General features: G+C 47.4%; 1 protein-coding gene and 1 long non-coding RNA gene across 9 annotated transcripts in view; one reads left to right on the forward strand and one right to left on the reverse strand.

Annotated features, from left to right (window-relative positions):
• GRIK4 (glutamate ionotropic receptor kainate type subunit 4) overlaps positions 1-26,349 on the reverse strand; it is a 317,543-nt gene that overhangs the window by 194,224 nt on the left and 96,970 nt on the right. For all 8 annotated transcript variants that reach the window (XM_042851897.2, XM_042851894.2, XM_008164539.4 and 5 more), the window contains one exon: positions 15,979-16,110. In XM_042851897.2, coding sequence (XP_042707831.2) covers positions 15,979-16,060 — 82 coding nt within the window. In that variant the 5' untranslated portion in view covers positions 16,061-16,110. The remainder of the gene's footprint in view (positions 1-15,978; positions 16,111-26,349) is intronic.
• Positions 14,422-15,336, forward strand: LOC135975893 (uncharacterized). Its single transcript, XR_010592980.1, has 2 exons — positions 14,422-14,676; positions 14,763-15,336. It is a non-coding gene; the product is annotated as an uncharacterized LOC135975893 (long non-coding RNA).

Below are 26,349 nucleotides of genomic sequence, written 5' to 3' on the forward strand. Positions count from 1 at the left end.
TTCCCCCATAATGCGCATTATCTAAGTGGCAGCAACTCTGGAGTGCTTCCATTCTGCCAACGAAAGAGGCGAGCGAGCTGGGAACAGGGAGCAAGCCACTTTTCAAGCAGCAAACAGGCTCTTCATGGAAATGTGAAACCATCACAGGTGAATAATTACCAACCCGTCAGCATGTCCCCCTATTCTGGAGAGGCGCCAGTTCTTCCACCAGCACCACACACATACCCCCCAAAAAGATGTGCCTTTCCGCCAGGAATCCTTGCAGCAGATTAAAACTCAGTTTATTAAAATAAAGCAGTGTTCTAACAAGGGTAATCCACTGATAATTTCACTCATTTAAGCCCTATTTCATCTCAACCAAGTAGACTTATTTCCATTTAGCATTCTTAATTCTTTTAGCGCATTCAGTTTCCCAAATTGGCTTCGACAGCGGCATTGACATTCAGCCATCATTTTCAGATAAAATTCCATTTAGTCTCTCCAAACCCCCACAGCTTCGGGAAATGCAAGTGGAATTCATTAACGGCGTCCTTGGGAGAATTAACCATTCCGCCCGGCAGCCTTTCCCAGCTCAGAGCCCCTGGCTGGCAAGGGCTGACCCAAGACAGGCTACCGCTGGGCTACGTTTCACTTCCATGGTGGATTTTCTGTCCCTCCCATGTCCCATGCACACGCACACAATGTTCAGGTCGATAACGGAGCTCTGTGCCAATATCAGCGCAGCTGCTTTGGTATGATTCAGTGGCAGATTTGGGCACATTGCTCTGATTTCATTTGCAAGCCACAGGCTAGAAGTCTGCCTGTTAGATCCCTATTGTGGGTAAAATTTATGAGGGACAGTCTCGTGCTCCTATTTCATTCCAAAGAAGCAATGTCGTGTCAACGCAGACAGCTGGACTCAATGGGTTGGGGAGGATCCTTCCCCGGGGACGTTTGCTCACATGCATTTTGGTGAAGCCTTGTTTATCTGAGCTAAGATTTCCGAAGCCATATGAGGGTTTTGGGAGCCCAGTTCCCATTAATTGTGAATGCAAATCCCTTAGATGGCTTTGGAAATCTCAGCCTCTGTTACTAACCGAAAACACAAGAGAATTTGCTGTGAACCCCAATGGGTTCTAAATCAGCAAAAATCAAACCACACACAGTTCCAGTGTAATCCATCAATTGGATAGCTACTTCCCCTACTCTGCCAGGTCCCCATGAAGAGGGATTGCCAAGCAAACAGACCAGAGCTGCATGAATTCCTCCAGGCAGCCAAGAAAGTGAAAGGAGAGGAGAAATATTCCCTTTTCCCAGCAGCCAAGAGTGAAAGAAAATATATTACGTGGGAATCCCAGGGGAGCCACCAAATAACTATGGCCCGGCATCCTGAAACAGCGCTGCACCAAGAATGGGGGAAACGATGCAACATCAGGACATCATGCCATAATTAATGAGTCTCTCTCTCTCTCTCTCTCTGTGGCACCATTCAGTGTTATAAGTGGCTTCTCCGTGCCACAAGCCTGCAAGACACTAATCTACATATTCCATCTGGCCTGAAATACATTAGAGCTGGATGAACAATCATTCAATGACTTTCCACCTCTTTTGCTGGCAAATCCCTCTCTGCAAGTTGCCTTATGTTTATTAGTTATCTGACATCATTTGCCAAATAATTTCTGCAAATAATTCTTTATCTGTGGCTAGTTGATGAGAAGTTTGCTGCAAATAATTGCAATCCCTGTGGTTTTGATTGGCCATGGAGGTCACATGGTATTTTTCAGTTCCCTGACTCAATGGGCAGAACGTTACCTCTGCGTTGTGAACGTTTCTGATAACCAATAGAAATTTGCTCACAGTGAATATTCATCTGTTTTCACTTGAATGTCACTGCTCCCCTCTAACATTCCTGCCAGGGAACTCGATTGCTGGAATATTCATGGAGAGTGAACACAAACAGAGACGTGAACATTTTTAAATAGGAATCCTTTTAAAATTTAAAAATGGGAAAATATTCTGCAGTATTTGCCCAGCTGTACACACAACCTACTGGCTCCATTGTACAAGCAGATAAACAACATTTAGTACTTCCGGTGCTTTTCTTTGGGAGAGGCAAAGCACTTTACAAAGATAGGGGGTGGATAATCGTCTCCATTATGCAGATGAGGAAAATGAGGCACAGAGGGAAAGTAATGTCTATTTATCTGCATACTTCTACAGTCCTATCATCTTCTGCCACCACCGCTGTCACAGAGGCGAGAGCAGGACCTGGCTATGCTGACCCCGACAAGAGCAGGACACAGTGGACAGGCTGAAGCAGCTGCCATAGTGCATGAGATCGGGCCAGCAGCCGGGGGCAGGCAGGACTCCCCAGCCCAGCCCAGCCTTCTAGCTACCCTGGGTTCCAGCGGAGACATCCAGCACAGGGGAGAGGCAGCAGCATATGTGCCAGTTGCCAAGGTGGGGTGGGGAAAGGATCAGGGCACTGGCATCTGGGTGGCAGGCATTGGTGCACAGGGCATCAACCATCCACTGCAGGGTGAGGTGGGGAACCGCACACCAGCCACCCAGGAACTGCCGGAGGAATTGCTGTAGGAGTTACCAGGATGCCCCTTCACAGCCTGAAGCCGGCTGCCCACCGTCCACCAGTCTCACTAGCTCCCCTAACCCCCTCCATTCCCCCCATTCACAGGGAGTTTCTGCCCCCTTCCCCTGCCCTAACTTGGCTCAGAGGAGGCAGCTGAGGTCAGAGCAGGTGCACATCATTACTTATCAAGCAGTTCAAAGCAGCTGACCTCTCTGAAGGATGATACAGGAGAAAGTGCTTGGGAACAGCTGGTGCAGGCAGCGCTGTGGGTATAACTCGGGTGTCCCCTTAGTGTGTTATTCTGTTTTGCTTGTCCTACCACGTAAGGAAGAATTCAGCTTCGGGACTCTGAACACTGATGTTTTTAGTTTGAGTCACTAGAAAACCAATAAATACAAGCCCCAGAAAGAGGTGATTTTCCCGCAGCAAAGACCTTTGTGACACGTGTCTCTTTAACAGCATTGCCCTGAGACTGCCACAGAGACTTATTATGAGTACACTACAGTAAAAACTCGAGCGCTTGTGTGGCGGATATGACAATATCCTAGACAAACCTTGTGGAATTAAGTTTAATCCCTTGGGGAGCCACGGTATTCAAATTGTGGTTGTGTGGGTGTGTTGTTGTGTGTAGCAGATTAACTAATGCAATCTCTGGGAAGGATTAGGAACTTCAATGGACTTTTGGAGACAATACATGTTAAGTGTATTTCCTAGGAGGGGTGAGGGGAATACAAATGACCCACCTCAGAGTCCATCCTTTTGAAGCTGGCCCTGGAGAAAACCCCATTGCCTACTACGTATCTGCTCCTAGAAACTCCAGATCAAAGACCACCCACCTGTGTGAAGGACTGACTAAACTTGTCACGAGTACTCAGAAACCTCCGACAAATTTAAGCCAAAGAGATTGACACGGTCACACAGGGAGTCTGTGGCCAAGACAAGAACTGAAACTCCTCTCTTCTGAGTCCCACTAGTGCATACTTCCCGTCATCTTTTGGATGCAGCCTTAAAATCTCAGGTTCTGTTCACATTCTGTGAACATTAAAGATCCCTCGGCAGTTTCAATAACAGAAAGCGATTGACCAAACTTTTCACACCCTCCTCATCCCCAGTGTTGTGCAGGGTGCCGACTGGTTGCCACCTTCCCACTTCAGAAGTGGCTAGCATATCAATAAAGCTGTTTACGCTACGGGCAGCTTTTCACTGCAGTGTTAGCTTGAGGGGTGCCCCTTACCAGACCCATGTCCACACACCAGAAACCCCAGCTCCAGTGGTGCTTTAAACTCAAACTAGCTGGCCTGTCGGGGAGCGGGTGGGATAAAGCTTGAGGCTTGAGCTAGTAACACGGCAGTGGGGATGTAGCCTGAGTATTGCAACGTGATGGCTCACCCGAGCCAGGCTACCTCCGGAGGTGTTAACTTGAGTGTGGATAACTCCAGCTACCTGTGCAGCCAAGACGAGCCCTACAGAGTGTGTGTGAAATCCACAATACGGAGCCTCGTTCCTGGCAGAGGCGAGGGAAAGGACTGGACAGGAGCTATTTATAACACAGACTAGTGCAGAAGCCCAGCTCAGGCTGCATGGGAGCTTTCCATGGATGTTCTAGCTTCGATGATGGCTGGGATCTGGAACGAATTTTGGCAGCTGTTTGAGTATCCAGGGAGGTAGGCGTCTTTTGATTTCATTCACATCAAGGATTTTTTTTTTTAACTAATGAAAGAAATGACAAAGATAGCTTTTACTAGGACTGGTTTTCAGGCTATTAAGGAAAAGAGACATGTTAAAAAATGGCTGAACCCTAGACACACTGAAAACCCTGCTCAAGCGGCAGTCACGAGCAGTTTATCAGTGTTGCACTGCTCTCATTTCCTGACCTCTGGCTCAGACACAGGCTTGCAGCACATCCAGGAGAAGACAATAAATCAGGCCCAGAAAGCGTGTGTGTGTGTGTGTGTGTGTCTCTCTCTCTCTCTCTCTAGTGGCTGTACGTCTCTCTCTCTCTCGTCATTCCTACAGTGGGTGTAGCGGACGCATACATTTAAGAGATCTGACATTTAAGTGATCGGCCCCATTCTCTGGCTCGCTCCTGTCCTTAATGTAAAACTTTCCACTTCCTCCTGTTGCATTAGCACCTACAGTAAGACCCATGCAAATTTCAAACCTAGCACAATGTAGTGCAGCACACGGTAGCATTCTGCTGCAGGATCCAGTCATTCCACAGTTTTACTAGGCTCAGCGGAAGCATAAACCTTGGCCTACAAATAACGGTTAGTGCTAACTTGCTAACCGTGTGGCTTGATCAGCACCCACAGCCAGGCAGTGATTTCACCGTCAAGACAGTTTATGCACACATATGAATCAGAACAAAGCTTGGGGCCTTTCTGGGCAAAAGCCACCAATCTCCATACAACATTGATCCGTCAGTGCCAGTTTTACATGCCTGTCGGATATTACCAGACACTAAGAGATCAGTACAGATAATTCAGTCCAGTGGAAGCAGGGGAGGGAACAAACCCAGCACAGATGCACAAACAAGGCTCAAAGGGGTCGTTTGTCTCACCGAATCCAACTCTTTTCTTCCTGCTTTCCAGGTGCTCAGCCCTGGCCAGCCTCCATCGCCTGCAAAGCAGATACGGTAGGTCTGCTTATCGAGAGTAACAAGCGTTGACTACAGCTGTAGCGGCAGTAAAGCTAGCAAGCACTGAGGAAGGGACCAGACTAGATAACTAGACTCTGCCAGCACAAACGTCAGACATACCGCTCTGGGACAGATCCACATATACAATAAGACAGCATCTCCTCTGTCATTTCAGTGTTCACACCGAATATTCCTTTACTCTGCAAGTAGTCACAACGGTGAGTAAGGGTGTCAAAGGCCAGCCCATTATTGTTTTAAATCTGAGAAGATTCACTGGGCTTGCCAGCCATGGCTGAGTGTATTTAACATGGGAACCACCATACGTCCATCACGCTTAGTGTCCTGTGTCTGGAAGATGATGGCTCAGCCCGATGAATCAGAGGAAGGTGAAGCCCTGGCCCATTTGTGCAGTGCTATACAATCCCCTTTGCAACACACAATTGACAATCTAAAGCACAAAATGTGATTACCCTTCTCTTAGCCTGCATGACTACAGCGGTTATGAAGGGTCATAACATTATCCCAGTGCCTTTTAGAAAATCCAGCCACAGCATCTGGATCTGTGACCCTTCAGGGCAATGAATTTCACAGGCTGTCTGGTGTACTGAAGTTAAGGAAGCCAAGAACGGAGGCATGGGGTGGAGAGGGGAAGTCATGCAGAGAAACCTGTCTTACGCAATTACTCAAGTGACTGACAAATATCAGTTGCATAATAGAAAGGTCTTCCAAGGAATCTGGAGCAGAGCTGTACTGGGCAAATTTGGGGTTCCTTTGAAATGGGCTCAATGCGGCAGGTTGCGTATGCAAGGTGGATGGATGGTCTCTTCTATTGATTTCACTTGAATGACTAAGATTGAAATAAAATGACAAGATCAATGTAGAGTAAGCAAAGAGGAGGCAGAAAAGACATTCCGAGATTTGTTTGGGATCCCTAGTTCCCAGAGACCAGTGGTTCAAATGCTGTCAGGGCTGAGTTAGGCAGATTAATTAAGAACCATACAGGTTACCATCTGGAGATCTTTCTGATGGGACCTTAAAAACCTAACTGCTCTGTCTGGATGTTTTCAGAAAAGCAGGGCTTTGGCTAAAATCTGCCCTCCTGCTGTAGGACAGTTGGTTCCTGCCCTTCACTACAGAGGAGAATGTCAGGTGAGAATGGTGCTTAGAAGCTACTTAGGTTCAGCTCTTCTCTTGGTGGCCCATATCCAGAGATCCCTACTCAGGCAACATACCCCTTAGCTTTCAATGGGAGTGAGAGTGGGCACTTTTCTCAGCCTGCTCTATACACGAAGTCCACTCAAAAAATTTACCCCTGCGGTTTGATTTTATTAACAAGGAAAACAAAGTAACGAAGTTCAGCTCAAAGCTTCTCCTCATGCTTGACTGCTCCCAGAGTTCCTCCCTCAGAGCTGCTTAGCCCACATTCTAGACCCTCTGTCCTCAGAGAGCCACTCCCATTTCCCTGCATTCAGGTGGTGTTAATGAGCCACCCGACTCAGTGAGTTAGCAGAACCCACCTAATCTTTTCCCAGAAGGATCATCAGCTGCTAACAAGGTGGGATGTTTCAGGCAAACATTGACAATATGCTGCTACAGGGAGTTTTGCCTGGTTATCACTTCAGGATTTAGTGAATGGAAAGAAAACTGACCCCCTGCCTCAAATAAAGAGACCGGTTCTGAAACCGCACAAGGCAAAACATTTTGCCTGCTCATTTAGACAAGAATGGGTTAGATGACAGACCTCAACTGACATGGGCACTGCAGGCCCTCTTTCAGCAGGCAGATGTCATGGACAGAACAGCATCAGTAGGTTTTTCCCCACAGGGCTTGGACTCCTTTTTATCTTGGAAGTGCCCACTGTATCCTGGTTGTCTGGGAAGACTGGCATCTTTAGAAGTCCCATCAAGGACCTGAAGGCTAGGGCTAAGAGAAGTGGCATTTTTATCAGCTGCTCTCTTTCCAGGCGGGCAAGGTGGGTGAAGTAATATCTTTCACTGGGCCAACTTCTGTTGGTGAGAGAGACAAGTTCTCGAGCTTATACTGAGCTCTTCTTCAGGTCAAAGAATCTCGAAAGCTTGTCTTTCTCACCAACAGAAGTTGATCCAGTGAAAGATGCTACCTAGCCCTCCTTGTGTCTCCAATATTCTGGGACCAACACGGCTACAACAACTCTTCCGAGGCAGTCAGTCACTGGGATGGGGATTTGTGGGGGAAAGTCAAAAGAAATCAAAGGGCATTTCCAGAAGATGAATTGTTGACAGGGCTGACATATTTGTGGCTGGTTTAGGGATTTATGCGCATATCTCGGGGAGCATAAATAAAATATCACTCTACTAGAAGAACTGTAAAAACAAAATTAAGAGACGGAATAGCTAACAAATGAATATTGTACTTTGCTGCACCTTCCTCCACACTCCAGTAACAAACGAAGAATAACAATGAATCTATTTCACCTTAATGGACTTGACTGGGGTTTCTTTACAGGGGAAAACAATGAAACATTTACAATGTCACAGCCACACTAATGTAGTAGAACATGCATCAGCAAGGATTTTATTTATGTTATGTTAGGTCCCCCCCCTTTCCTTCTCCCCCAATCTAAAGTTTCCTTTAAGAATGTGATCGGACAACCTTGAATGAAATATAAGAACAACGACGACTAAAGAATTCTTCTGTTGACTAGCGACCACCTGGCGGAGAGGTGGATTACCCACACTGACACAAAAAACCCTTCTGTCGATGCAGGATGCATCTACACCATGGTGCTATACTGGCACGGCTGCAGCTTCTGTAGCATAGATGTACCCTGAGAGTCACGAGTTCCAATCCTAACCCTGCCTCTGATCTGCAGTCTGATGTCAATCAAATTACCTCCCCCAACACCCCCCCGTGCCTCACTTCTTCTGCCTGTGAAAAATGGAGATGAAGGTACATCCCATGCTGTCTCTTATGCACTGGAGGAACTCCTGTAAAAAGAACATCCTCTTCCAGGACTTTCTTTAAGCTTCACCTCTGCTGTGATGCCTACAAGATGCTAGGCAGGGGACATGCTATAGCTATTCGTTATTACACCAAACAGTTTCCATCTGTCACCTCATTGTCGGCAAGTTCCTTAGGGCAAGGACGGCCCTTTTGATGATGTCTGTGTACAGGGCCTATAGCACAGTGAGGTCTGATCCCTAACTGGGGCCTTGAGGCACTACTGCAATCCAAACGTAAGGCGCTTAGAGATCTCTGGATGTAAAGTGATGCCTTATTTATAATAATGGCTTTGCTCACACATGTCCACTTGGGCACAAAGTTATGCGGTGCAGGGGTGTCCACAGCTTTCCAAGTATTGCCCTACCTGTGGTTGATTTTAAAAAAGGATTATTTTTAATCCTTTAACAAGACTGCTGTTCAAGTCCGGTATACAGGAGTCAGCTAATCACATATGTGTTTTATTGACCTACTTTTTTTTCCAGTTCAGCTGTTCTCCTCTCCGCTCTGCTCCCCTCTGGCTAGGTGTAATTAGTTCCTTTCCCTTCTGAATAGGTGGCACTTAAATCTGTTGTTCCCAGAATAGGTGTGATAAGTGGGCAAGCAGTGCGCTAATTACAACTAGCCAGAGGAGCTCAGAAGAGTTAATGCCCCACTGGGAGCTTTGTTTTCTTAAATGTAATTCATATTTATAAGTGGAAAGGTTTTCCAGCAACCGCTCCTCCTCTTGGTGCATACAGCTCATTTGCTCCTTGCTTGGAGTGTTAACCCAGCTTCAGTCAGTTCCTTTAGGTCCCAAGGCAAAATAAGGCCTTGTCTACACTCGGAAATAGCAATCCGCGGCCAGACGTTATTGTAGTTGCCTTGATATCGACCATTAAGGCCTCAGTTATGCTGGAAAATTGCATCACATAAGAAAATGCGTGAGCACCTTGTCTAACACGATGTTCAAGGCTATTTAGAGTGACTGTGGGTAAAGACAGGTGCATTTAAAACTCATGTGAGCTGCTGGTAGTTTTATGAGATGGATAGGAAGGTTAACCACAAGCCATCAACACAGTTTTAGGGCTTGTCTACACTCCGCAGCTTTTAGCAACAAGGCTGTGTCGACACAGCCTTGTTGCTAAAAGTCAGCATGCATGAACGCTATTTTGCAGTATTTTGTCGGCACTTTTAGGGACAAAATACTTCCAGCCCCGCAAGCGGCATACTCTTGGTCGGCAGGAGAGTGCTTCTGCCAACAAAGCCACATTCACACGGCTGCTTGCATCGGCAAAACTTTTGTCTTTCGCGGGGGGGCTTTTTAAAGTACTCATGAAAAACAAAAGTTTTGGCGACAACTGTGCAGTGTAGACATACCCTTAATCATGACTTTCCTTGTCATGGCTAGTAGCCAAGATGGTCAGGGATCCAACCCCGTGCTCAGGGTGTCCCTACGCCTCTGACTGCCAGATGCTGGGACTGGATGACAGGGGATGGATCATTCACTAATTGACCTGTTCTGTTCATTCCCTCTGAAGCATCTGGCACCAGTCACTGTTGGCAGACAGGATACTGAGCTACCTGGACCATTGGTCTGACCCAGTCTGGCTGTTCTTATGACCATACTAAGTGCATTTAACACTGTCTTAATAACTACTCACACATTTTGTATTTGTATTAGAGTAGGCCTAGGGCCCTCCATCATGGATCAGGGCCCTATTGTGCTAGGTGCTATGCAAACACAAAGAGACAGTCCCTGTCCTGAACAGCACACAATCTAAACAAAAGACAACAGGTGGAGAGAGCTACCATGTTTTCTAAGACGATGTAATTTCCCAGCATAGACAAGGGGTTGAAATTGTCAGAAACACCTAAGTGATTTAGGACCTTAAATCCCAATGATTTTCAATGGGACTTTGGGCTCCTAAGGGCCCAAGTCTCCCTTGAAAATGGGAGTTACGGCCCTAAATCCTTTAGGAAGTTTTGAAAATTTTACTCAAGGCCTCATACAATGTTAGAAACTCAGGTTGAGATTTTCAAAGCTGCTTAAAGAATCCAGATGCCCAGTTCCCATTCTTAGAAAAGGGTAGGGGTCAGTACCAATGTTGCTACATACATTGCCAGCCACTAATGACTTAACAGGAGGGATTCTTGAGGGCTCACAAAGTTGAGATTCATAACTCCGAGGGCAAGTATCAACTCTCTCATTTCACAAGTGGTTGAATAAGTAAAGGGACCTGAGATGACTTGCCTAAGCTCACAACAGATGACAGCCAGAGCCAGGAATAGAACCCAGGAGTCCTAACTCCCACGGGCCTCTCCGCTGAACCATACTGCTGTTAGTTCATGGTAGTGACCAAAAATACAACCATAGACATGCTGGGGGTTGGAGTTGGATAAGCATCCAAAAGGCTGTGATGCATCATCAAAGCCTGTCTGAACTACCTTTCGAGTCTACAAAGCTGAGACTCAGGCCTGGTCTGCTCTACAAAGTTAGGTCGATTTAAGCCATCTTGCATCGTCCTAGTGGTGCATGTGTCCACAATTCACTTGGTCTCCTGCCGACGTAAGTGGCCTGTTGTGGTGACACAGTAACACCACCTCCCTGAGCGACGCTGAGCCCTGGTCGATGAACAGAAACTGATGCAGTGCAAGTGTAGACACTGCGTTACCTATGTTGACCCTCACAGCTCACCAGCAGCTGTCCCACAATGCTTGACTGCTCCGGTCACAGTCGTTAACTCCACTGCCCAGGGGCCAAGGCGACTAGATGCCCTTACTTCCCCTCAAAATCCCATGCATTTTGAAAAGCCTTTTCCTGAATGCCGTAGCAGCTCTCCACTGTTGTGTGCAACTGCCAAGCTGACAGGGGACAGCTATGGATCAGTCGTAGAAATGTGGAAGTCCACAAGCATATTTCACGTGAGATGCAGGAGAAGGGGTATGACAGCGGAGCAGCAGCAGTGCCATGTAAAAGCCAATGAACTGAGGCTGGCCATATCAGAAGGCCAGGGAGGCCAACAGACAATCCGGTGGCGCATTGCAGACTGCTGCTTTTACAAAGAGTTGCATGCCATACTTGGCGGAGACCCCATCATCACCCCGCAGACCACGGGGGATACCTCCAAGAAGTCCAAGATGCAGACCCTGCCATGAAGAGTGAGGACAAGGATGAGGAGGAAGGCGAGGAGGATAGGGGACATGCGACCGCAGGGTCCAGCTATGCCGTTTGAGACTCCACCACAGTCCAGTCAGTCTCGGCAGTCAAGTATGAGTGAGCCCGTTGCAAGGGAAGGAACCTTGGATAAGTATATAAATGTGTTTCCAATTATAATGATGTACTGATGGTGCCCCCTGGGACACTGCGCCCCATATTCTTCATTGAGAGATTGTTATGATATGAATATGGCATAACTAAGATATGTTTTATGCAAGATGGATCATGTGAGGTATTGGAAAGGTTATGATATACTGACTATGATTATCCTATTTGTATGCATGTATCATTTTTGTATCTAAAGTTAGGAATATTGTCTATGTATCAATTTCAAAAGTGTTTGCCCACCAGACTAAATGCAGTCAGTCAGGCTGGTTAGTGGATGGGCCATTAGAGAGAACAATAGGACTTTGACAATGCTAATCTCCCACCTTCCTGAGGATTTATGGCTGCTTTGACACTGCAGGGTCATGTGATCATGTCACCTGGTATTGGACTCCATCTTGGACTGCTAGCATTTTTCCACAAATGGGGTGGGGATTAAACTGGGAAACAAAGGATTCCCGCCATATGTAAATCCTATTTAAGGCAGAGAAGTGAGTTAATCAGGGTCGGTTCTTCACTGAATCCCCACCCAAGATGACTGCTGAAAACAGTGATCTGGGGAAGAAAGGACTGGACCCAGACTAGAAGGTGTCTGGCCTGTGAAAGGAATACCTGGAGTTCTAAGCTACAAGCAAGAGCAATTTGTCTTCAAGAAACTCTGCAACCTGCTTAAAACAACATTTAGGGTGAGAAATTACTACTTGTAGCCAGTTTCTTTAGTGTATTAATCTTAGTTTTCATGTTTGCTTTATTTGCTCAGTAATCTACTTAGATCTGTTTGCTATTCCTTATAATCACTTAAAATCTATCCTTTGTGGTTAAGAAACTTGTCCTTTTCCCCTCTAAACCAGTTTGTGCAATTCATAACTGGGGGGCAAAAATCTGTGCATCTCTTCCTCCCCATTGAGGGAGGGAGTGAATGTCATGAGCTTGCGCTGTATTGTTTTCTGTGCAGCGCAAGACAGGACCATTTGGGGTTTACACTCCAGAGGGGGTGTGCATTTGAGAACTGGGCAATCCCCGAGCCGAGTCTTCCCACTCTGAGCTGATCTCAGGGTCTGTGTCTTTCTGCAGCTGGGTGTGGCCCTACCTGCACGTCTGCTGAAGGAGGCCTGAGGGCCTGGCTCAGTAGGACAGTGTAAGGGAACCCAGACAGGGGAACCGGCGGGCTCTGTGGTGCCCCGGTACATCAGGTGGTACCCCCTGGAGGGGAGGGGGGCAACGCATTACATCCCCAACTTAACAAGACATGGCTATCGACTTTTCACTAATGTACTCATATTAGAAAAGGCAATGGTACAACAAAGGGAGGTAGCATTGCTATCTCCTTTTCTTTCCTCTGTAGAGTGAGGCAGGGGGAGGAGGACATAATGAGCAGTTTGTTTAGGGGCACGGGGATGTCCCTTGAATCTTCCTGTGAGATCTCAATGACACTTTCCTGGAGGTACTCTGCAATCCTCTCCCAAAGGTCTCTAGGGATGGCTGCCTTATTTCTTCCTCCACAGTCAGACACTTTCTCATGCCAGTCAGCGATAACTTCAGCAGGCATCATTGCAGAACACACACTAGCAGCACGCGGGCCCAGGCAGCTTTGGGACAACAGCAGCAGCTGCGCTCTCTCTGCCTTTGTCACCCTCAAGAGTGAGATATCAGCTGAAATCACCACAATTGGTGGAAAAGGGTGCCAGGATTCCGTGCCATTGCCCTATTCTCATAGTTTCACGCAGCTGAGCTGTTTCCCTCCTCATTTCCCTCGCCCCTGGCAGGCCGTATGCCCCAGGGCCGGTGCCATGAACGGCGCCGTGCACAAACCCTCCAAAGCAGAAGTGACAAGAAGCAGGTCTGGTGTAAAACCTTACGGGAGCAAGGGAACAAAGAGTTCTGAACCTTAACTTTCGCTTTCCGTTGTGACTATACTGACAATGGAACCTCGGGGTGTTTTATCCACAGCGGCTGCCGCTAGGGCCTTGCGAGGTTCCCCCTCCACATCCGCGGAATGCCTGAGCCAGAGGAAGAGGAGAAAGAGGAGGACTCGGGATGACATGTTCAGCAGGATCCCACAAGCCAGTGCCACAATCGGACCATGAGCAGAGGCCTAGAGGATGAATATTTCAGACAATCTGGAGAAGGAATAAGCGGACAGGAGAAAGGTGCAGGAAAAGGAGAGGGAGATGCAGCAAACACAGATGCTGCAGACTCTTGTGGAGCTACAGCTTCAACAACCTTCCTTTGCAGTCCATAGAGAACATTTTACACCTGCTGCCCACACAAAATAGCCCCAGTGCCCTCCCCAGTTACTTGGGCCGGGCAGAGGATTTGCCAATAGGCAAGAAATGAGGCCCGATCAGCGGAGATGATGCAGTGCGGTTGTCACATGTGAACCACAAATGCTGGAGACATAAAATACCCAGAACCTTTTGATTTGTTTTTTAAATAAAAGAATGTATGTGACTCAGTTTCCCCTCCTCCCCTGTATTGTTACCCACTGGGTATGAAGGGGTTAATTTCTTTCTTGAAAGAAGACCAGCAATGGAGTGGGAGGAAGTCACCTAAAGCATGAATGAATTACAAGTAACTAAATTCACTGGGGAGTAATTAATGCAAATCCCTACAAGGTAAACAAGTCTGCAGAAGTACCGACCTCTGGGGGAAACTGCATGGCATGGTTTTGAGCATGTTCAAGAGGCCCAGCAAACAAAGAAATGAAATGATCCAAGAACCCCTGCGACTGCTGTGACCAAGGGGGACTGACCCTGCAGGAAGGCTCTGAAGTAGAGCTGGTTGGAAAATATTCATCAGAATACCAGGTGGAAAAAGTCCTTTTTGCAAAACTGAAATTTTCCACAGGCAAAAAGTGAAACTGACAAAAGCTTCCCAGGAGGGCTGCCAGGCTGAGCACTCTTTGCCCCTCCCACAGCTCTTGTTGATTTCATTTCCAAAGTCCAAGTCCTGGCAGGCAGGCGAGAAGCCGAAAAATGCCTTTCAGATCTCCCAAAAAAGGGTTTTTTTCTTGAAAGTCCTTCTTGCAGAAAGCTTCACAGATTTGACTTTTTGTCCATGTTTGGGACGCATTTTTTTTTAAAACGTGGTACATTTCACGGGAAGGGATTTCCATTTTCCAGCCAGCTCTAGTTGGAAGGATTATGAAACATGACGAAGATGAGTGACACCTGGAATGACAGATGACAGGTCTGACTATAAGCTAGGTTTTTGTTTTTAAGATATGTTTTTTCCTGTAATGCTTTTATTCTAAGTACGTCTCTTGCTTTCTCAAGGCTGGTTGGTCACTGGTTATCCCTGTCGTAGCCCCTGGAAGCGGACAGGAGGGCAAGTACTGAACTAAACTCAGACTTGCTGAAGTGGTCAGAAGGACAGGAGGAATTGCAACCTAAATCCTCCCCAGTCTGGGGAGAGAAGAACATGATTTCCACCCTCAAAACGGTGATAGCTTAAGGTCTGGCATGCCCACAAGGAGGCCACGAAGGGATCAGAGGTACAGTTACCTCAGGAATGGAGACATCCCTCACCCCAACCCCAGCCAGCGCATGATCAGCCCTTGCCGTATTTCTCAACTGTGCCATGCTCTACTAGCAAAGGGGAGAAATGGGTTTATTCCAGCTGTCACCTGCGTGTATCACAAACTGGGAAGGAAATAGATTAGCCTCTTATCTGCTACAAAGAGTTAATAAAAGCAGCTCACAGCTCCAGAGACAGCAGGAGGGGAAAGCTGTTTCCTTTCTTAACAGCAGAGCGAAGTGTCAATACAAGGCAAGTTTCATTACCGGAGTTTCTGGCTTCATTTCTTTTCTCTAACCCACCCAGGCAGTGAATAAACACCGATGGTCCCTGCTTCCCAAATGCCTTTTAATACACACAGGGAGGGCTGAATAAATGTGGGTCCCTTGTGAATTACGAGTCTTGGTGATATTAACGGCTCTATAATGCTGCTAAACTGTATTCAACTGGAGTTCAACATTTCTCACTCTCCCCAATGTGAGGACAAAAAAAAATATTGCTGTGGAAAGACTTTTTGTTGTTTGTTTGTACAGCGCTTACAGGAGCATTCGGCATGAAAGCCAAGGAAAAAATCAAGTTATATTCCATAGCGCCTCTTTCCCAGGTGGCTTTCACCACAAATTTATATATAAAAGATCCCCATAGGGTAGCATTAACTTGATGAAAACAATGCAAACATGAATACTCACCACAAGCTGCATTTGATTTATGCTCATGTAGTGACAGCACCATCCCTAGCAGAGAGCTAAATCTAGGCAGTTAGAGGGGCCTGGTTCACTAGACTGCTGGCTTGATATGGAGAGTTTGTGTGACTAAATCACAGGTTTAAACATCAGCCTCACTTTCCCAAGCGCCCATGTGTGGAGTAAGACAAGGGCGAGCGATAGCAGCCTCAGGCTTTGTATTTGCATCGGCAGCAACAAGCACCTTGGAAGGGTGATTAAACCCAGCGTGTGCAGGAAGTTTCTTACTCACCGATCCTCAGGGAGTGGGGGCTGGCGGCGATCTTCATTAGCCACACCAGAAGGAGCACCAGAGGCGCCAAGACCCGGGGCATCTTCTATAAATCCTCATGGAGCCCTGTGGTGGTCTGGGCATGACATAACTCTGCAAAGAGGGAACGTTGCGCTGTTAACGACACCAGCCGTGGAACCAACATTGCTTGCAAAAAGCATCCCAATTGAAGGGGACAGTTCCTCTTGCCTCCCACAACCAGACAGAAGCAGGACAAGAATGACAATGAGACAGGTCCACTAACTACACATCCCCGTCCCACCAGCCATGCCCCTGATTGCTACTCCCCAACCCAGGTTCAAGGCCCAGCTTCCCACCTCCAAAATCCAACCCAGTATCTCCATTAAAAGATGAGTGGTGGAGGAAACACAGAGCAAAACATTATTCTATAAACGGGCACTTCGACCCCTAAATGCCCATATTGGTACCTGGGAGCAATTCAAGCATCCAGCTACAGGACTAGGCACCTTAACTTATGTGCCAGTGTTTGAAAACAAGAACAAAGGGGTATAAATTGGCCAGCAATAAATCAGAAGGTTTCTAGCCACCAGAGGAGTAAGTTTCTGGAGGAGTAGTGGGGGCAAATACCCTAAGTAGTTTGAAGATGGAGCTTGACAAATTTGTGAATGGGATTATATGATGGGGTTGCCTGTGATAGCAGGGGACTGGACTTGATGACCAAGAAGGTCCCTTCCAGTCCTGTGAAAAATGCATATTATATAAAAATCAAGAGCAAGCGCTTATGCCTGAGGGCGTCTCCTTGCTTCCAGGATTGAGAGATTTTTTTGCCCCCTATTTTAATCATGCCTTGAAGAGATCTGAAGATACAGATCTCTCCGAGGGTCACTGAAATGTGGAGCAAAATCTCACAATCATGGAAGCAAGGAGAGACGGCCTAAGGCTCTTGTAGATCACCACAGCCAGAGGACATGTTTTTAAAGCTGTCACCTAGAAAACAGACCTAGCCAAGCGATGACCACTCCACTGCTCCAAGCCCTAGTTTGGGAACAAAGCTCTGGTGACTCCACTGCCCTTTGCTTGAACTGGTGGTGGGCAGTGTGCTTCTATCATTAAGCCTGATGTGCTAGTTATCTGTCACAATCAGACAGATTCATACAGAGCCAAAAATATACATGGTGCTTTTACACTTGTGGGGTCAGACATGGCCCCAGCCCTGAAGAGCTTTCAGTTTAAACGGGACAAGAGCAACGATGGGGAAGAGACCGTTAATGACGGGAAGGGCAAGAAGGACTGCTTGGAGGAGGAGAGGGGAAACACTGCATAGGTGAGAGGAAGGTGAGACCATGACAGAAGGGGAAACAGAACCCTTTGCTGCCACATAGCTCTGGGATCCAGGGAGCTGCCAGACAGCCAGAGGGCTGGAGTGGTGTGAAATGACAAATGAGGGACAAGGAAGGAAAATAGGACCAAGGTGGCAGTGATCTTCTATAAGAACCTTCCTTTGAGGGCTTCAGCAAAACCCATTCACTGCAGCTGAGCTGACAGCATGCACGCACCCAGGCGGGGCATGGCAGGATCACGCTCACAAGCAAGAAGCTTCCTGCCTTCTCTCTGGGTGGAGATGGGGGACTTTCAGCTTTGAATTCGGTGCAGATCTAAGAAAGCATCTGCACTGCTCAGGGCTGAGCCCTGCCAGATAATTCATGGGTGAGTTAAGCTGTTTCCACTGCAGAGATTAAGCAGAGGATTGACCTCCAGGAGACATTTCCAAGCCCATCACTACCAGGTCGGGAATTGTAGGATTGAGGGGACATGGAGACATTCACCCAGGTCTCTGATTTTAATCTACCTTAGGCCACCAGGTCAAACCCACCCCAGCTTGGTAATGGCTGGAAGCTGTTACCATCTGATGGCAGCTTGGAGACCTGAGAGAAACCAGCTGGTGGGTCTCAGTGGGAAGAAAAAGACACTAACCACCTGGCCCCCTTGCTGGCACTCCCAGCAGAGCGACCTAGAATTCAATGGGCCACGGAGGCTGTAATGAACTCCCATCCTTAAACGGGGACCAAAGTCCAGACACACCTGGCCAAGGGTGCGTGGGGGAAGCGTGCATTGCTCGTTCCGACGCAGCATCTGTTGTGTGGCTGAATAGTGGTTCCAGGATTGTGCACCTTGGCATGAGCATTAAATTCAATGGCCCCCTTGTCTATTACAGAAACTCTAGGAGCTAGCACAGTACGAATAACTAGCCAGCTGGGATTGTCATAAACTCTCAGCTAATCTCCACCTGGCCAGCCAACGGTAGTGATTTGAGAACTCTGCGCTAATAGGCGCATGGGTGAGAGAGCTCCTAAGGAGACACTGCAAATCTCACTCCCTTCCCGCACAACTCACCCCCCAGTCACACCTGTCTCTAGGCCACTCTGAGACTGCAGCAGGGGGACCCTGGATGAGATACAATTCAGCTCTGATCCAGCAGAGTACCAAACTTAACTTTAAGCACTTGATTAAGCCCCAGGGAAGTCAATGAGAGCTGAACACATGCTCAAAGCGAAGCACACGCATTAAATGCTCTGCTGAACGGAGGCCTTTAGGTACTTCATTGCTGTGGCTAAATCCCACCCTCTGCAGCCAGCCTTGCTAGGAGCCTTCATAGCACCCAGGGGCTGGGGTGAACGACTGCTCCCCTATCCAGGCTCCTGAGCAGAAGTGAAGCTGTTCAGTGGCCCCTACTGCTCTTCTAAGCAACCACATGTGGGGTAACTAATGGCCGATCCATGTCCCACTACTGACCATCCATTGGGTGGGGTTGCATGAGAAGCCCCAACAGAGTCATATGTGAGCTCCCCAAACCATGCCCACCCCTAGGAAGCGGAGCTGCATTTAGAGCTCTTCTGTGTCATGGAGAAGGGGACAGGATATTCGCCCCAGGACAGCATTTGCAGGGCACTTCCTCCTGCTCCTGCTATTCTGTGCTTCTCACCTGCCGTCCTGGCAAGAAACAAAAACTGGGGGGTGGGGGGGGAAATACAGCAACAATGGTGCAAAACAAAAAAAAATTTTTTTAATGTCTCAGATCATTCCCAATGGTCATTAAGAACTGCCCCGCCACATTCACAGCAGAAACAGAACTTTAAAGGGAAAGAAAACGATAGAAAAAAAGGAAAACAATCACTATTTCCCACAACATTTTGCAAAGCAGCCAGTGCTCTTACAATTAATCCACCTGCTGCAGACAGACGTAATTACTGTATCATCTCTTAGCCACAAACATGAGGAAACTAGGATAAAGAACCCTGGTTCCTCCACTCCACACACTCTGATCTCTTGTCACTTCAATGAAACGACATCTCTTCCAGTAAACACTAGTACAGGGGTTGGCAACCTTTCAGAAGTGGTGTGCCGAGTCTTCGTTTATTCACTCTAATTTAAGGTTTCACCTGCCAGTGATACCTTTTAATGTTTTTAGAAGGTCTCTTTCTACAAGTCTATAATACAGAACTAAACTATTGTTGTATGTAAAGTAAATAAGGTTTTTAAAATGTTTAAGAAGCTTCATTTAAAATTAAATTAAAATGCAGAGAACCCTGGACCTGTGGCCAGGACCCGGGCAATGCGAGTGCCACTGAAAATCAGCTCGGGTGCCGCCTTCGGCACGTGTGCCATAGGTTGCCTACCCCTGCACTAGTAGTAGGTCTCACAGCTACTCTCCACATAGAGCCACTAGAGGGCATCACGGCTCACTCGGACACAGACTTATTGAGTATCACTTACTGCTGGAGCCATGCAGGAGGAGCTGGCAGGAGGAGCCGGGGTCAGTCAGAGGAAGTGGTTCATTCTAGTAATTGAACGGGCACCACCATTGGAGAAGAGGTGTTTTTCATAGGCCTCATTAACAGCTCCATAGAGAGATTATAGCTTATAGGTGAAACTACTGTCCCTTGCACTGATGATGTTATTTCCATTGGCAAAAATGCCCTTAAAATACTAACTTTGAGTATTCCATCCAGTCATTCATTTGACTCTCCTCCAACCCACTGGGAAATATATTTCCTCTCATCTGGTTTCTCTACTGCATGGGGCCAAATTCTGAAGTCTGGACAGAGGCAAAATTTTTAATCCGCCTTTGAAATCATGGAGAGTTTTGTGGGAGAAAAGACAAAACTTTTGGCTGGTAATTTCATAATACCCGGAGCTGATTCTTACCATGCTAGCTCTCAATTTCCTGCTCCGCCACAGACTTCCTGTGTGACCATGGGCAAGTCCCTTAGCTGCTCCTTGACTCAGTTTCCCATCTGTAAAATGAGGATAATATCCCTGCCCTACCTCCCAGGGGAGCTGGGAGGAGAAACACATTAAAGATCATGAAGCACTTTGAGATCTAATGATGAAAAGCATTACATAAGAGATTGCAGGTGGGGAAATATAATACCTTATATCACACCTTGTTATTGTTCCCATTTTAAAGATAGGGAACTGAGGCAAAAAGAGATAAAATGACTTGCCCAGGGTCTCATAGAAATTCAATGACAGAGCCAGATCTCCGGCTAGTGCCCCTAACTACTGGACCATCCTTCCTCTCATTCCATTCAAACCTTCCTATGTGCAAACTGGGGCCAGGATTTTCAGAAGAGACTTAGCCCCAGATCCTGCAAGGTTTTCAGGCACCTAGCTCCCTTTAAGGAACTCCAAATCACTGAAGCCCACACCCTCAGTGTTTGGGTATTCAGTGTGAAACATTATAAAGGGTCTGAGATTTGCAGAAGGCAGGTGGCCAGCACATTCTGAAAATCAGACCCTTTTAAGGTGCCTCATGTTGGTCTCCCAGAACCCTGGGCCCCCTATAATCACTGCCCCCCCTTCTGAAAATCCGGCCTTAAGGATTTTTTGTTTTGTTCTGGTGACCGCTGCAGAACACTAGCAGGGATCGGAGAGCTCTAAAAATGCTACGTGTATGGTAAACCTGTTCCTGAGAAGTGTTTGCAACAGTGGAATCAGACTGCAGAACAACGTATCATTTGAGCATTTTGAAGCCGTTATTTCAAAACTTTCCAGGTTATTGACAAAACAGCAGGATCAAGTCAAATTTACTCACATTGGTATTACAGCCAGACATGTGGAACTGGCTCACTCTCGCCCCACTACAGACACGCACGCGGGCACAGTTTCTCACACCTATTCTGCATGAAAATAAAACAAGATCCTGAGAAACAAGGAGAACCTGTAACTCTCATGGACTCTGAGGGCATCCAGAACCTTGCAGGACTGGATCTAAAGCTATCTGAGAAGCCCTGTGATTTCTTGCATTGCTTCCTCAATTCAGATGCAGTGATGCTCTGAGCAACCCCCTCATTCCCTGCACAGGATGCCAGACTGGTATTTTCCTTTATATAGAGAGATATGCCTTTCTCAGAGAACTGGAAGGGACCCTGAAAGGTCATTGAGTCCAGCCCCCTGCATTCACTAGCAGGACCAAGTACTGATTTTGCCCCAGATCCCCCCAGGATTGAACTCACAACCCTGGGTTTAGTAGGCCAATGCTCAAACCACTGAACTATCCCTCCCTTCTCACCCACTCCCTCTGTATGACCAACGCAGCCTAGGGGAGAGAGAGAGATACTCTAAATACCTTTTCTATCTGAGATGCAATAGAGAAACTTGGCAATTGCTAGTTCCCCCACTACAGATCTTTTGCAGTCTCCCAGCCATTGACACTTCAGCTGCCTGTTTATTCCAAACAGCAACCAATCACAAGGTATATTGTACCAGAAACTAGCAGAAGTATTGGAAGCTTCTTCACTGCACTGTCATCTTTAACGTGTCACCTGAGTTTCCACCCAACTCCCCCACCGCCACCCATCCATCCTCTTTCTCTCGCTCACTCTCTTCTTCTATGGCCTGCGTCTCATCTTCCTCCCCGGCCTTCACATTGGCGGCTGTCAGTGGCATTTGGGAAGCAGACCTCTAGGAACCAGCAGGGCATTGTTGCATGATTCAGTCCCAGGGAATGTTTCAGACTTGTCAGCGTTTGTTAAATGGAATGTAAGGGATCAAGAGCTCTAAAGTGGAAGCAAATCGGGTTTGTCAGGGATGCAACAACAGCCATGTTGCAAAACACGATGAAAAGTGAAAAAACAAATCCCTCTATCAAGGTGCTGGCCCAGCTCCCCTGATGGAGAAAGCAGCAAAATGGAGCTGCTTAGCCTATGACAATGCCCCCATCTCTGTACCCTTCCCTCCTTAATAACAGCTTACATTTCTCTCATTCCCAAAGGGAACTCACTAAAGGATTTTGGCAAACAATCCAAAGTGCCAGCTAGTCAACAGCTAACACTTTTCATCCACCACAGAAATGCAGTCACCTCTGGGGAAGAACACACCAGTATGTTAATGGTGCCCAATGACACTTAGATGAGGGCAGGGTATGAAGAAGGTTGTCACAGCCAATCGAAGCGGTGGGGGGGGGGGGATTCAGTTATAAAGTATCCATATTGGAAATTGGCGGGGATGCCTAGCTCTTATATAGCACTTTCCATCAGTAGTTCGCAAAGTGATTTACGAAAGGAGGGCAGTCTCATTATCCCCATTTTACAGATGGGAAAACTGAGGCATAGAGCGATGAAGCAACTTGCCTGTGGTCACCAGCAGGACAGTGCCAGAGCTGGGACTCTAACCTAGATCTCCTGAGTCCCAGCCCAGTGCCCTATCCACTAGCTTATCATTCCCCCTATCTTGAAAAAAGTTGCCCGGGATCATAAACGAACAGTAGGCAATCTCATTTTCCATCTCCCCAAGAGTGCGGCTGTGCAGGGGTGGCTTCTGGATCTGCGTGTTTGCTAATTGAATAACCAGCAGCAGAGATCTGGGGGAGAGTCAGATCATCGGCCATACGGCGGTGACCTCCAGGCCACCTCCACGGCTTGCAGCCGAATGCCATCTGGGTTTGGTGAAAGGGCAGAATGCAGGAGTCACAGGGAAGCTGCTGCCTCAGCGTCACCAGCCTGGAGTTCATAGTTAAAAGCTACACGATAAACGCATGGCACGTGCTGTGCTTGGCTACGAGACCAGCAGGGTTGTAATTACCTAGAACATGGAGCACAGAGGGATGCTGTGGTCACCTAACGTTATCCACAGCTAGGAACAACTTCCCAGTGCTTTGATTGCTAGCGTGGAACAGCTGGCAGGGAGAGAAAGGTACCTTGGCGTTTGCCAAAAGGCAGACGCTGAGCAATCACCCCCCTCCTCCACACACTGTGCACACACATCCCCCATCTGGATCATATGCTTTGACGTGCCCAGAGAAAGCAACACAAGAACCCTTACTCCTCCCCCCCCCCCCCTCCCCCCCCCCCCACGGCTAGATCCATGCAACTGAAGGTTAGGAGCAGACAGAAAAGCAGCAAGAACCTCTCTCTTAGTCAGACAGCACCAGGGTGTCGCACTGCCATTTAGGAAGGCAAACAAGAGCCTTGCGAGGCGTCTGCAGCAGATTGTTAGAGCTGCCCTTTCCTCCCAGCCTTCCGAGCCCACCTCCCTCCCCTGCTCAAAATTCGCGCGCTCGCTTCATTGAGACACAAAAAAGTAGCAAGCGCTGCTCCTCACTTCCCTGCCCTGGGAAGTTCATTTTGCCTGAGCTGAAAAGTTCCCCGTTCTCCCACAATGCTCACTTCCTTGCTGCTGTGAAGTCTCTCTCTCTGTAGCAGTGTAGTCAGTTACGGAGCACCCTGTCCCTATTAGCCCCCTCCAAGCACTCCATCTCTTTCCTGTTATGGCTCCCAGCATCCCTTCCTGGGGCCGTTTTAATAGCAACTAAAGTCCTTGGTCACAAATCCAAGCGATCCTCAATGCGTCCTCAACATAAAGTCCGACATTGTGACGTGACCGTTCATACTTCACTCCGGCTCCGCAGCCAACTCCAGGGCTCTTTCTCCGGCAGTCTGCTCTGGCCGGAGCTCAGCCTTCTGGCCCGGCTTCCTCCACCTATTAGTGTGTTCTGATTCTGGAGCTTTTCTTCACCACACCACGCTGCAGACCCTTGCTGCCTTTTAATAGCTGCATTACCTGGTTCCCCACAGGTGGGACTCATCTTGTCATCAACGCTGGCTTGGCCCCAGGCTGTTACAGTCGTTCCCATACATCTGCATTTTAATGCCATGAAATACACCTTCCACGCAGGTTTGCTTGGCAGAAGGCTTCAGGGCTGGGGTGGGGCATTTGTTAACAAACCACATGCTCACCTACTAAGAGGGCATCCATCCTAATACCGCAGACATGCTTCCACAGCAAAGATGAGGGGGGAAATAAATTCCCTTGTCTATGGCCAATTGGGGGGAAAACGCCTTTAGGATTGTTCTGATCCTCTTTTCTCCATTGAGCAAGACGAGGAAAAGTGAATGCATACAAGAAATGGCTGCACTAATCCTTCTATCCATGGAGAACATGACCCGCAAGCTTCCTAGAAAGAGACAGATGGCCTTTTTAGAGTCTCTGTCCATGGTCCTGAGGCTTTCCCCCAGCCAGCAAGTTCGCAGGGAAGCCACATGTATCTCCTTCGCAAAAGCTTTCATCTGTAGCACTGAAGACATTCCAAGACTATAAGGAACCCTGGAAAGCAGATAGCTGTTTGAAGCACAGAGCATCTGCTATTGTTTTAGGTCATGATACTCCAACATCCTTAAGAATATGACCCTGCCAGATAGAGAGAGGTCAGGTGGAAGATGTGTCTCATAAATCACTTATATCAGTACATGATCTAAAATCTTTGGCTGCTCTCAGGAGAGGAAGGAAGTGTGGTTTTTGCAGTAAGCACTTCGGCCCAGAGTTTAAAAGGCATTTAGGCATTTCTGCACAGAGAGTTGCAATGCCTGAGTAATTTAGGAGCCCTTATCTCTTTCAAAAGCGATTTAGGCCCTTAGGAATCTAAATCCCATTGACTGACTATGGGATTTTGGTTCCTATGTGCCTAAAACCCTCTTCAAACTGGGAGTTAGGCTCCTAAATCAGTTAGACATTGCAACACTGAGTGCAGCAATGCCTAGATACCTTTGAAAATCTGGGGCTTCAGTTATGTAACTTCAGGAGGATGAAATTAAGAGCAACTGTGCTGATGGGATGTTTAGACATTTTTACATCAGATTCGCTTCTCAGAGTTAGCAGCTGCTCCTGAAACTACTTACACATATTTAATTAGCTCTCTTTTATTGTACTAGCCAATACACTTCCCTGTATATGTTGTAGCATCTTTCCGATTTAGTGAGATTTCTGCAGGAAATTTCTTACTCCTCACAGCAAAAGCCAGAGGGAGAATAAACTGTTAAACCATAGAAAGCATGTTTGCCTTTTCTACCACTGCTTCTGTCTGGTGGTAAAGATATCCCTGAAAAAGCAGGTGCATCTTCCACACAGCTCCTTCTATCAGTGGGGCAGAGGACACTCCTGAAAACTGTGCACTTCAGCATGACGGGAAACGAAATTTACCTCCTGCATCAACGCTTTTGTCCACCCAGCCTCCCAGCTCTGGTCTACACTAGGAACTTACATCGGCATACTTACATCTATACCTTGAGAGATGTTGCAAGGCTGACCTAACCCCTGTAGACAGTACTAGGTCAACAGCAGAAATCTCCCATGGACCTTGCTGCACCTCTCAGGGAGGTGGGCTACGCCAACAGGAGAACCCCCCACCTGCACTGAAGCATTACAGCAGCACCGCTGTAGTGGTTTAAGTGTAGACATCAGGAACCAGGCGTGCCTTCTCCATGAAAGCCTTTGTTCCTCCTATTGGAAAACAAAACCCCCACCCACTGTCTGCGGGCTCCCTTCAAAACCAGCAGCAGCTCTGATACTTGGAGATGGCTTTAATCTTCTCAATGCACCTGGGGAGACAACCTCCAGCCCAGGCGTGACTGCGGTGATGCTGGATCTCTGTGCATCGCCAGAGGAAGTCTGACACACAGCGAGGAAATGCAGTTCGAGCAAAGCTACTGCGACTTTCGCAGCTGAAATAACAAATTCAACAGCTGCAGAACAAGGAGGAATTCTGAAAAATTGTCCGGAAAAATCAGCAAACAACTTAACTGGGTCTTTTTCATTCTTTTGACAGACACAGTGAGTGATTTCCCTTTGCAAAGCTTCATCTGTGGAGAGGTTCAGGTTTAAATTAAACTGACAAGATGGAAAGGATCTGAATCAAACTCCAACAGTTGGGCGTAGCTGGGTTTTATTGCGTGGGGTGGGTTTTATATATATTGTGTGGGGTTGGTTTTATATAAATTTTTTGGAAGAGACTCTAGTTACAAACCACCCAAAGACACATGTTCAGTGCAACTGAAACTTAAAACTGATACAAGGAAATACATTCTCCCCCACCAC

The sequence above is a fragment of the Chrysemys picta genome, chromosome 16 (genome assembly GCF_011386835.1).
Source record: "Chrysemys picta bellii isolate R12L10 chromosome 16, ASM1138683v2, whole genome shotgun sequence".
In the NCBI taxonomy this organism is placed as follows: domain Eukaryota; kingdom Metazoa; phylum Chordata; order Testudines; family Emydidae; genus Chrysemys; species Chrysemys picta.